At 38.6% G+C, this 13174-nt stretch overlaps 1 protein-coding gene across 1 annotated transcript; it reads left to right on the top strand.

Moving 5' to 3' along the window:
- Nucleotides 1–6349: 6349 nt before the first annotated feature.
- Nucleotides 6350–8870, top strand: LOC131306699 (heat shock factor protein HSF30-like). Its single transcript, XM_058333101.1, has 2 exons — nt 6350–6688; nt 7880–8870. The coding sequence occupies exons 1-2, from the start codon at nt 6374–6376 to the stop codon at nt 8648–8650; spliced, it is 1086 nt and encodes a 361-aa protein (XP_058189084.1). The 5' UTR covers nt 6350–6373; the 3' UTR covers nt 8651–8870.
- The last annotated feature ends 4304 nt before the right edge of the window (nt 8871–13174 follow it).

The following is a 13174-nucleotide window of genomic DNA, read 5'->3' as shown; positions in this document are numbered from 1 at the left end:
AGAAGGACGGAGTTGTTGCAAAGGAACAGTTATGCCAGGTTCAGGAACTCCAGTGGGGTGCGGCAGAATATTCATGAGAATATCTAGATATGGAGTGGAAAAATGCACCTTGGTGTAATCTCCCCACCAGCTATCAAATTTTGCTCCCTTATCGGTACGCTCAACATAGCGATGAAGGGCAAAGGTTTTTCTGAGCTCAGGAAGGACGTTTTTGACTTTTTCCAGGTCTCTAGGTTGGATCACGGGCCTATCAGTGAAGTCCTCATTTAAGGACTGGTATGGAGGCATAGGGGTGAGTTGACACAGTCCAAACTGCCTGGCGAGTTGGGCTGCATTGTAATACTCGACTCCACATTTATAGTTTGTTGGGGTAAAAGCCATTCCATACATAAGGTCTCTGGAGATCAAGAAACTGGTCCAGATCTCCATGTGGTCATCAAAGTCGTCCCCTGGGTCTGACGCACCTCTTTTTAACCACCAAGGCACGGTATCTCTCACAAAGGGCATCCAATTTTTTCCCATACTCACGAGTTCGTGGTAGAAAAACTTAAAGTAGACACTAAATGCATGTCTAGGGCCACGAGTATCAACATAGTGAAGTCCATAACAGGTGTTTTCTGAGTTCTTGTTCATGGGCGGGGCGAGTTTGGGGAAATAGGACCACAACCACAAGGTGATGATCCACAGTGGACCGGGAGCAAAAATGAACTTGTTACTTATCAACTCTTTCATTCCACGATAAAGATGTGCCAAGACTAGAGGGCCTAGTGCCAGCTTCTGCCCCGAAGCTGGGGCACAGGCCAGGAAGTCTTTGGTAACCCTATTGGCAGAGACACAAAACACAAATTTGTTCAACCAGTAAAGAAGGAAAGCGACGTGTTCACCATCCTCAACAGGACCCTTTTGAGCATAATGATTGATGAAAGGGGAGAACGACAAGGGCTCCTTGTACTCAAAATAGGGGGTTTTTTGGGATAGAAAATAGTTGGCCTCAATCCCGTGAGGACGGAGGCCTGTTAGAAAAGCAATATCCTGAAGAGTAGGACTCATAAGGTTTACCTTGAAGTGAAAGGAGTTGATGGTAACTGACCAAAATTGAGAAGCAGCAAGAAATAGGTTCTTGTCCATATCGATCAAAGATCTACTAAGCAGGATAGCGTCCCTGATTCCAATCTGCCTCCATAGATCTCCCTTAGCTTCCATCACTCGATCAAGCCACTCAACGTATTTGGCGTCAGGTCTGTGCCAAAGCCTGTTGGGTATATCCGTGGTAAATCGACTTCAGTCAAGGCTGGGAGACTCGAAAGGAAGGGCTTCTTCTGCCAGAGGATACATTGAAGAAAGTTGAAGAGGGAACCCTAGCTGGAAGGCTGGGCCAAGACCGACTCGATCAGCATTAGCAATTACCAAAGTGTCGTTAGTGATTGCTATGTGTTCGTCGGCCAAGATCTTGCGAATCTGTACGGCGAGGCTGTTAGGGTTTGGAGGCGGTGTGTGAGCTTTATGAGTAGCCATTCTTGTTAAGGATTAGAGGCTATGGAAGACTAGGGTTTTCTGGGTTTCTCTCGAGCGAGGAGAAAGAAGACAGAGAGAAGGTAGAGAGAGAATAAAGTTACAAGAATGGGGTTTTTATGAGGAACGATGCAGGACTCAAAGGACGCCATTGCATTTATCATTCCTCATGTTTGAAATTTAATTGGCAAGTGAAAAGATTGGGCTCTTGATTAACACAAGGAAAGTTTTAGCGGCTTCAAAAAGACTGCATGGCAGCCAATGCAAGGCCTGGGGCGTCGACACGTGTCTCTTAGGCCCAAAAAGCTGATGATTGCTGTTGCCGATAGGACTCCTCAGTGGGGTTTCTATCTTGGAAGTTGTTGAAATTTGGTTCAATTTAAGGGGGAGTCTAAATCCAATTAAGAGACACGATTTGAAACTTGAAAAGTAGTTCGGCCTAATTATGGTCTGACTATCTTTTAAACTTAAGCGTTTGAAAATTTGAAAGGATATTTAGGCTAAGTAAGCCTAATTATTATTTTTTCAAAATCTAGCGATAAGGACTCGTCTGGTTATGCCAAAAACTGAACTCTGTCCTAATTTACAAGCCTAGATCTTGAACAAGATCAAGGCATGGGGGGGGGGGGGCATTGTTTACACCCGTTTTTGGCACCTAGTCCTGGGCAAGCGTTGGATAACCATTTAATTATTATTCAATTAAATTGGGCCATAAAATGAAGAGTCGTTGGGCTAAGATTAATGGGCCAAGGCAATGTCAATTGGGCCCGTTCAATTTTAGTCCAAACCGGATGTAGGATCAAAAAGTCGTGGGCCGCGAGCTACGTTGTTTGAGGAATCAAATAAGGCCCAGCTAGCCTTTAACAAGGCTTGTTACTTTCTTGAAGGCCCATGACCCATGAGGAGCAAAAGGACGAAGAAATGGGAATGGCTGCCACATGGCTATTTGACTCAGTCAAATTGGCCCATTATTCGTTAATGCCCACAGAAAAAGGGAAAGAGGTGGCCCACTACTTGGCCATTACCCACGGAAATAGGGACTGGAGGAGAATTACATGGCCCATTATTCTCTCAACTACCCATGATCAAGAATTAACATATGGGTAATTAGTTTTTCACTTCCAGCAACCATCCCACAACCGTTGCATCATGGAGAGAGAACCGGGAGACATGGGACACGTGTCATCACGAAAAGAGGACAACAAGCTCCTTGCATGCAGAAAATTCGAAGACTCTTGGCCTATAAATACTGGAAGACAAGAAGAAAAAAGGGTCCCCACACCAATCAAGCTCAACGCTTAAAAAACCAAAGCCTTCCTAGTGAAGCAATTATCTCACTTCTCTCTCATTTACTCAATTACTTCACCAAGTAGTTCGGGTTTTCTATCTCTCTTGTACCCCAACTTTATTATTACTCCATCCGTCCCAAAATGGATGACAATTTTTGAAACTCGTGTCATTTTTCGTCGCTTATATCTTTTAATCTATAATATTTTTCATGAGTTTGAAAATTTTGTATAATAGAACTAATTGAGAACTATCAAACAAGATCCATATTGCATATTTTTTGAGATCCATATTGAAAGATATAAGGAATTGAAATTGGCACAGATATCAAAAATTGACATTCAATTTGGGACGGAGGGAGTACGACATAATAAAGTTATTCATATCTCTCTTGTATCCCCGACCTTATTATCACGATATAATAAAGTCATTCTATGTTGCTATTTCTTTTCCTACACGGTTAGAAAATTATTAAGTCCTCGCTCGTAAAGGCAAAACCACGAACCAACACTGCAATCCAGCCCGTAGGTTTGCAGCACTATCGCTCTCATGGTGAAGAAGTCAAAAAAGAGACGCTCAGCCCTTTACGTTAGACGCGACAAGTCTTGGCACGCCCGCTCAGTCCTTGAGCCATTTCGGAGTCGAACAGGTTATGAGTGGAAAGAAAAATGAGAGTAATAAATAGAAGTAGGAGTAACGAGTGAAGAGAGATAGAGAGAGAAATGAAAATAATGGTTGAAGATAGGGGTAATGAGTGAAAGTAATGATTGAAAGTAAAGGTAATAAGTATTTTTTGAGTTGTAATTTTTTTTTTCAATAAGGGGACTGAGCAAGACATTATGTTTAAGAAAGTTATAAAATTGCGTAACTCATGTTTCAAAAATTGTAACCTAAATGTTTTCAATTTCTCCAAAATCATATCCGCTCAACACCAATGTTTATTTGGCTCTTTCTCCAACCATCAATATAATTGAAATTGTTCACATTTTAGTGCTTATTGAGAACATCGGCTATGTTGAACATTATGTCAATCCAATATCGAGAAATAAGATTTTGGAACAACTTTGTCTTGAAAAAAATAGGGTGGTAAATAGGGTGGTACGCTTGATTGGAATTCGTTTATCTCAAGATAAATATGCTACAATGATTCGTAGATTGATGGTTTTGTTTTTTAATTTGCATGTAGATTGATGTTTGATTTAACATAATTTTTGAGATAGTTGATATTTTCGAGGAACTCTAAAATTGAATGATTTTAATCATTGAAGTGAACTTAAAAAAGTTTAAAAAATGGTCGAGTCCCTTTGTGGTAATGGAGACTCTAAAATTTTTACTTACAGTATTCAACCTAATAAAAAAATGCTATGGGTAACGCTAGATGGGTACTGATTTGGGGCCACCCAGGTAGGACACAAATGATTAGAGACATTTGGCCTCATTTCGCTTTCTTTATAAATCTTTTTTTTAAAAAAAAAAGGAAATTTCAAATTTAATATAACGAAAATGAAAAATAATTTTTTGATTTTTTGCACCGGTTAAGAGATCTCAATGAGATTTATCAAACAAGATCCATATTGATAGAAAAATTATTTACGTAAACACATTATTTTTGAGTTTGAAATTACCTTCTTTTTTAAAAAGTTCTTTTTTAAAGAAAGTAGAACACCCTCTTCTTTTGTTCAGAATAATTTGTTAGTGTACCCTAAAAAAATCAATACGTTCACATATTTTTAATAATTCAGGCGTTCGAGGTCAGCTTACGCGCAGCTCAACTAATCTTGAGATCCTATTCCATCGGTCACTTGTGGTTGTAGGGAGTCCCATTAAAGCCAAAGTAAACTTTTGGATAGACCAGTCTCAAAAGAGTTAATTACATTTGAAAGGTTTCGATTCTAAATTCATAAGAGAACAAATTCTTAAGGCCTTAACTACTAGGTTAACCTTTTCGAAAACGAGCATAATAGTATCCACCTCGCCCTTCTCGGTTGCCTACAAATAACTTTATGGGATCGGACTGAACAATCATTCTACAATTACAAACACTTACACATCTATTCATATTTTTTGACGGGGCCCATACTAATGTATATAAATCTCAATGTGAATGTGAATACATTGGTGTAAACATATTCACAATTTTTTGGCAGGGCCCATATTAAGTATGAATGGGTCCAATGTGAATTTGTGTAAAAGTGTGCGTAAGTGCGGGAGAATTATTGCCGGAAAGATTCTAGCTGCCAGCTGGCAAGCACTACAAAGGAAAGAGCAACTTTCCTCATTTAGTAGCTGTGATCCAACGGCTCACATCACGTTTCTTACCCTCTCCCTCACTCACACCCACCAGAGATCTACAGAACTTTCTAGAACTTCCCAATCCCAATAAAAAAACACATCCACTCGGCCCCACCAAATCCAACACCCCACCCTCTCCACAGCCAAGTAGCCAACTGTAAAATAACGACCCAAGATACCGGGGGCGGATCCCATCCAGTCTTTAGGAACCAGTTTTGTCCAGTTAAAGGTGGTGATTGAGTCAGCCCACAAGCCCCTAAATCAAGGGCTCTCCCCATGCCACCTCATCTCCCTTCAGCTCCTTTCTCTAACCCAAAACAAAAACAAACTGCGGATAAAAAAAAAAGAAATAGATTAACAATTTGTTGATGATTTTGTGAGGCCTATTTCCGATCTCAAAAAAATGAATCAAACAGTAAGTTATTTTTAAAATAGTTTCATAAGAGTTATTGTAAGAAATCAGCTCAATCTGATATTCTTTTTTTTGTCAAATAGAAACTTTACTCAATTTGATATTCATAAGGGTTTTTACAAAATTCGTAGGAGCCCCTGCGAATTCTGAAAAGGTTCCTACAAATTTTGATGATATTGTGGGGCCCATTTCGAATAAAAAAAAACCCAAATCACAAGTTATTTTTATTTTTTTAAGAGTTCTTTATTAGCTCAATCCGATATTTGTTGCGACTTTTTTAGAATTCATAGGGGTTCTTTCAAAATTTGCAGGGGCCCTTTCAGAATTCGTCAGAACATTTATGAATTCTGAAAAAATCCTTACGAATGTCAGATTGAGCTAATTTCTTACAAGATCTCTTATAAAACTATTGGGAAAATGACGGCTTATGATGTGTTTTGATAATTAATACCTATCAATAACATGTTGAGAATATTTGTTAATACTAAAAATGTCTTTGGCGGATATTAATTATCAACAAATTGTTAATCTATTTTTTCCTTTTTTTTTTATCGACAGAACTATTTTGTTTTTATTTTGGGTTAGAGAAAGGAGTTGAAGGGAGATGGGGTGGCATGGGAAGAGCCCTTGATTTAGGGGCTGGTGGGCTGGCTCCATCACCACCTTTAACTGGACAAAACTGGTTCCTAATAGACTGGATGGGATCCAGCCCCCCAAGATACCTCTCCGCCCTCCTCATTTTCTCCAGAACTTTCCCTCCCCCTCCCTATATATATCACTCTCTCTCCTCCACTCTCCGGAACTCAAAACACCCAACATACTACCAACGTATACCATTTCTCTCTCTCTCTCTCTCTCTCTCTCTCTAAAATGGAAGGAGTGACAGTGAAGGAAGAAGAGGTGACAGTGATATCCTACACCGCCGCGCCGGGCTCATCGTCCTCATCAACCTTATCGTTGTCGCCGCCGCTGCCAATGGAGGGGATTCACGAGGTGGGTCCGCCCCCGTTCCTGACCAAGACGTTCGACATGGTGGAAGACCCATCCACCAATGCGGTGGTGTCGTGGAGCAGAGCCAGGAACAGCTTCGTCGTCTGGGACTCTCATCGGCTTTCCACCACTCTGCTCCCTAGGTACTTCAAGCACAGCAACTTCTCCAGCTTCGTTCGCCAGCTCAACACATATGTGAGTAGTACCTTGAACCCATTTCTACAAATTTGCTCTTTGTTCTGAAATTGGGTTGCTTTCAATACATATATGTAAGTAATTCCTTGAACCCACTTCTAAAAATGTGTTCTTTGTTCTAAAAATGGGTTGCTTTCAGTTTTGTAAGTAGTGTTTTCCGAAACCCACTTCTATCGAAAAATGTGATCTTTGCTCTATGTGCTTCTGCTAAATGCCGTTGAATTCAATTAGGTTGCTTGCAGTTTTGTTCTAGTTGCTGAATCTTGTTTGATGGACTTGCTTTGCTCCCAATAGGTTATGTAATTGGTTCTTTAATTAACTTGGTTATTTCTCTAGCTTACCTTCGTCAGCACAATCCCTATTTAAGTTTTTTTTTTTCTTCTTCAAACGTAATTGTGAAATTACTATTCCCTTCCTTTCATAATATTTGTCCGGTCCGCAAAACGAGGACTAAAAAATAATGTTTTTCTTTAAAGACAAAATTTAAATTTTTTTCATAAGTTAAAAGAACTCGTCAAAATTTAGTAAATTGTTGAATTTTTTTCCAATTTTGTCCGGTCCGCAAAACGAGGACTATAAAATAATGTATTTCTTTCAAGAAAAAATTTAAATTTTTTTCATAAGTTAAAAAAACTCGTCAAAATCTAGTAAATTGTTGAATTTTTCCCAACTTTTCTTACAAAAATTGTATTATTTTTACGTCTCTGTTTTGTGGACCGGACAAATATTATGGGACGGAGGGAGTACTTTTTTTGTGTGTTGTTCTTAGTTCTGATTACTCTGTTTCTTTTCTCAAACCAACTTGCAAAAAAAGTAAATCTTTTCTATTTGGTTCTTAACTACACTTGCATTAACTTGGGTGGTTCTCAGACTCTCAGTTTTATTCCAATTCTTACCTTTAATTGGATGCACTTGTTTTAGATATATCGTTTGGTTATGTGCGCTATCTGAAGCTAGCCCAGTTTCATTCTTTGGTTGCTTAATTTGTGGTTGTTATCTTTGGCTCTACTGCCTTGCTTGTGTTCGTTTAAATGCCTGGGCGTGGCCTAGTATGTTTGTAAGCCTGCTGTGGTTCTTTGTAGTCTTAATTTTTACTCTTACATGTATTGTGAATGTTGAGCCAACCATTTATGTACTTTGGTTTTGGTCAAGAAATGAAATTTTGATAATGCCCAAATGTTATCAATGCAGGGTTTCGGGAAAGTTGATCCAGACAGGTGGGAATTCGCAAATGAAGGATTTTTGGGAGGCCAGAAACACCTCCTGAAAACCATAAAAAGGAGAAGAAATCCCTCACAAAACATGCAACAAGAAGGAGGCGGCGGCGTTTGTGTGGAATTAGGTCAATATGGATTGGAAGAAGAGCTGGAAAGACTAAGGAAGGATCGAAACGTACTGATGCCAGAAATCAAAAAGCTCATACAGCACCAGCAGAATTTAAGTGACAAAGTAATTGCAATGGAGGAAAGAATTCGAAGCACGGAGAGGAAGCCGCAACAGATAATGAGCTTCCTTGCGAAAGCCCTACATAGTCCTTCCTTTGTCCAGCAATATTTGGATAAGTACGCGGAGGGAAGAGAGCAACAAGGAATTGAGATCCCACAAAAGAGGAGACTAACAATGAGCCCAAGTGTGGAAAGTCTTTTTACAAACCAGGAGGAAGAAGAGTTGGGAAATATTGAGCCAGAGATAGTGACGGAAACGTTGTTTTCGTCTGCGTTGGACAAGGGCTCAAGTAGTGAAATTGTGAACCCGAACATCGAAACTATCCCAATAACTAGTGGTACCGGTTTGGATTATGGTGGTGAGATCATATGGGAAGATTTTCTTGCTGAAGATGTTTTAGGTGGAAATGAGGAGGGGGAAGTTTTGGTGGGTGATCAATCAGAAATTGATGTGGAAGTAGAGGATTTGGCAGGGGACCCTCTTGCTTGGCTCGAGCTTGAAATTTTATGCTCGTGATAAATTTGGCTTGACTTGTGAAATATGCAAGTCAATCTCAAGCTTCCAAGCATGAGCTAAGCTCGTGAAGGTTCGAGCTTTCAAGTTTGAGCTTAAGCTCATTAGGTTCCAAGATGAAATGGGTTAATTCAAAACAATAAAACCCTAGCTAAAAGAATGTGATTGCAGCTCCAAATTATCTCAATAAAGTTTTTGAATTATTCGATGGAAGATTTATATAGGATTTAATGTTGCCCTAAATTTTCAAATCTCACACGGGAGGTTTCCTATTTGGATGCAATTGTATTGTAAGTAAAACTGGTAATATGTATGCGGACTCACATCTCATTAAACTATCCCTATATTTTTAGTATTTACGGAAGGGTTTTGTTAACATATGCCCCTAAGGCATATGATAAAGAGTACATTAACTTCTTCATTTATTATATTTTGTATGGGAAATCTAAATTTGAAACAACAACCATTAATTCTTCATTAATTCTTTTTGAAATGATTAATTTTTACCTTTGGGACAGAAATACCCCCAGTTTCAATATTTAATTTTTCTGCCATTTTGTTTTTGGTTTGTTTTTGCCTTTAAGAATTCCACATGCTTCCGGACTTCCACTGTTCCACAATACACCAAACACTATGCGCGTGTGTTTTTTTACACATCAATTTTTTTTTTTTTTTAGATATTTGGTTTATCTCGATGCGAGCATTCATCAACAGTAAAAAATGATGATCGGAACTCAAATTTTTTTGATTAAAGACAAAAATAAGGAAAAAAATTGTCTTCTTGGCTTATTTTGTGTTTTTTCAAAAAAAATTGAGTTCCAATCATAATTTTAAAAATTTTCAATTCCTCTTATCAAGATGAAATAATAATCAACCACCTTAATTCATTAGATTGAAATCAACATCCAAATCATGTATGATTCGTCCAAAATCTTTCATCTAATATTTTGTCAACTACTTATATGCAAGGAGCTAATATTGTTTCGAAAGCAAACACAAATACTTTTTTCATTTTAGCGAATACTTTTGATATGAAGAGAGAAAAACAAGATGTGGGTTTAATTAATCGAATATGATAGGATTAGAAGATGGAAACCCAATTTTTTGGTTTGAAGTACTAGATGAATGTTTATGTTAATATAATTTTTTTGAATAGATATTGCATTTGCTAATCTTTCTTATCTGACATGAGTTTGATGAATATTATATTCAATTCTTTTAAAAAAACAATTCGTATGAATATAATGGTCATGAGATGGAAATATTTGCCGAAAGTTTTTGGGAGGGAATCTGGTATGTTGGATTGGGGTACTTTTGTCCAACAAGAAAAATTACTCCTTTCAAAAAGGATTAATGAAAGAGTTTATGACTTTAACTTCAACCTTAGATTCCCCATACAAATACTGTTAAATGAAGGAGTTCATATGCCTTAGGGGCACATATTAACAAAATCCTTTTACAGAATTACCCTTTTGTTCACGAGCTTATCGAGCCAAACACTCATATGCTCAAACTTGACTTCAATTCGAAAATAAACGAAAATACGTGATTGAGCTTGACTTATATTTTTCATAAACGTATTTGAACAAACCAAAAGTCGAGCCAAGCTCGAACTATTTGGTTCGTTTAGCAGCCCTACATAGCTCATAAACACATGAATAGTGAAGAAAAAGTAGATAGAAAATGTAAATTTGGTGTTGTTTTGATTGAAATTGTGACATCTATTTTCAATTTTGTGATCATGATGAGTACGTGGAAAAACATCCAACTATGGAGTATCTTGGATTCTTGATATTTGATAAAGGGGGTATCAAATCTCATCCTTACAGGATTTTCTATTCTCGTACAGTGTTGGGAAACAGACTCGATCCTCTAAATATTTGGTTCCGCCTCAACTTGTAACTGCAAACACCAAACTTTTGGGACCCATGCGAGTATTATATTTCCAAACGCAAACTTAAATCATCCAACCTAGATAGAGTTCAATAGACAAATAGGATTTCATGTAGCCGATCTTAATTGATTGGGATACAGAACTCGGTTTAGTTTGGCAAACTTGAATCACTCAAAGGAAAGAGCCTTTATCCAAATCTTCATTCAAAGTTTCGGGATACACCCTAATCACATATGCTACAAAACAGACGATTCGACAAAATCACTAATCTTAATCTTGGGTCTCATAAGTGAATTTCATTGTTTAATTTATCATTCGCGAGAAACATTTATGTTGTGTTAGGGTCAGGAATTCAAAAAATTGGGGCTCTAAGGAAAATTATGAAGATATTTGAGGAAATATTGAAAACGTAAAATTTGAAAGATCCAAAGTAAAAATAGGAGGATTTTAGGGATTCAGATCCTCTATGAGAATTTCTCTGTGAGGCTTTTAATGTGGAGCCACCAATACATTAATGAAGAGATCCAAGAGCCCAAAACAACTTCTCTTTCTTTTTTTTACAAAAACGAAGTCGTTTCAAGGAATAAAAAGCAAAGGGAGAGAAAACGGGAGAAAATCTCCGTCGTCATCTTAGTTTCTGTCACACGCCCTTTTCACTCCGAAAAAATCATTCCCTCCCTGTGATTGAACATGGCTCTCTCGAAGGTGACGTGGTGTATACCTCCCACATCTCACTCTCTCCAAACAAACACAACACCATGTTTTGTTTGCAAAACCCATTAAAAATTTGAGGGAAAATACACAAGGACAAAGACCTCGCTGTCCCATTCCCTCTCGAACCTTTTTGTTTTGGTATGATGATTTGAAAATTTTACTTCATACATTGGTAAAGGAAAAGGGAAATTCTCAAAAGCCTTAATTTTAATTTGGAAGAAACTGGAAAAAAAATGGAGATTTTTGACTGGATGAAATTCAGAACCTGGGAGGAAGAAGAAGGAAAGAAAAGTTGGGCGTCGGTCGAGGAGAAGAAGAAGTAGATGATGAAACTGCTTAGGTTTCTCTTTGTTGCGTGACGACTGAAGGTAGAACCAGAATGGAGACGAAGATACCAACTGAGAGTAACGGAGAAGAAGAAGATTAGGACGGAGGGTTTTCTCTCCGTTAGACAATTATTCCCTACAGTAGCGTCATTTTTGTCAAAAAGAAAGAGGAGTTGTTTTGGGCCCTTGGATCTCGTAATTAACTTGTTGGCAGCTTCATATTAAAAGCCTCAAATGATCCTCACAGAGAAATCTTGGTAGAGGATCCAGATCCGGATTTTAGTGGCAAAAATCCGACTAAAATCTATACTATAAAACATGATGGGTATCTTTAAGAATATTCCTTCTCAACGGTTCAAATTTATTTGTGCCATAAATCTTATCTACCCATACAAACACAACAAACGGTCCAGATTTCTCTCCACCCCTCCTACAACATGGCATTTTGGTAAATGCCTTACATTGTTTGGACAAAAATAGAATGGTATTATTCGTTCAAAATTTGAAACCCACGTCTCCCAATATACTCCTTCTATCTTACTCTTTCCCTCTCTCTCTCTCTCTTAGACGATCTAAAACTTTTCTCTCTCTCACACACACAAACACTCTTTCTCTCTCTCTCTCTCTCTCTCTCTCTCTCTCTTAGACAACCTCTCTCTTGGACTCTGACACGGCGTCCTCATCCAATTCCGACGTGGACAGCCAGAACTCACCGCCGCAGCGGAGTCGTAGCCACTGCAGCCAACAACGCCGCGATTCCAAGGACAGCAACGATGGTTTCTTTTCTGTTAGTAGGATTCAATTGCTTCTTTTTTTCCTACTTAGGGTTTTTTATTTTTACGAGTGTGTTGAAGTTTGATTATTTTTTAGGCACTTAAAGTCGCAAAGAAAGTGAAGGCGGCGTTTGGTTATTCAAGCAAATCTCAACGAAAAGTAAATATTTTTACTTCGGTAAATAGGCCATTTAATAGTTGATTTTGTGTACAAATGTGAATCTGTATACAAGTAGGTCTATAAAGTATCCGCTGCATCTCCCGGTAGAGATTTGCTCCAGCACCACTACAATGAGGTAAAAAATATCTTTCTTTTTGGTTCCGGCTGATTTTGATTTCTATTTCTTCTTCAGAAACTAAATATCGGAATTGTGCACTGCCATATATGTGACTTTATTCCTTAAGTTGAAAAATCGTATCTGGAAATAGGCCATTTAATAGTTGATTTTGTGTACAAATGTGAATTTGTAGAGGTGTCAAATGGGCCGTGCCGGCACAGCACGGCACGGGCACGGGACGTCACAAGCATGGTCTTGGCCTGACACGGCACGACACGGGCACGGAAGTGGGCGGCACAGCACGGGCACGACACGAAAGTTGGCCTGACACGGCACGGCACGACACGACATAGTCATAGACAGGCACCACACAGGCACGGGCACGAAAAGTGGACGGGAATGGCACGACACGACACGGTTCTAGCCGGGCACGGGCACGGGCACAACACGGGCACGAAAGGGCACGGCACGGGGCACGGAAAAACAAAAAAAATAAATAAATAAGCCAAATGGCTTTTTTTAATTTAAAAAAAAAGTAAACA

This window comes from Rhododendron vialii, chromosome 11a, assembly GCF_030253575.1.
Source record: "Rhododendron vialii isolate Sample 1 chromosome 11a, ASM3025357v1".
In the NCBI taxonomy this organism is placed as follows: Eukaryota; Viridiplantae; Streptophyta; class Magnoliopsida; order Ericales; family Ericaceae; genus Rhododendron; species Rhododendron vialii.
Note: the sequence above shows the minus strand (reverse complement) of the source record. Positions and strands in the feature narration are given on the sequence as shown.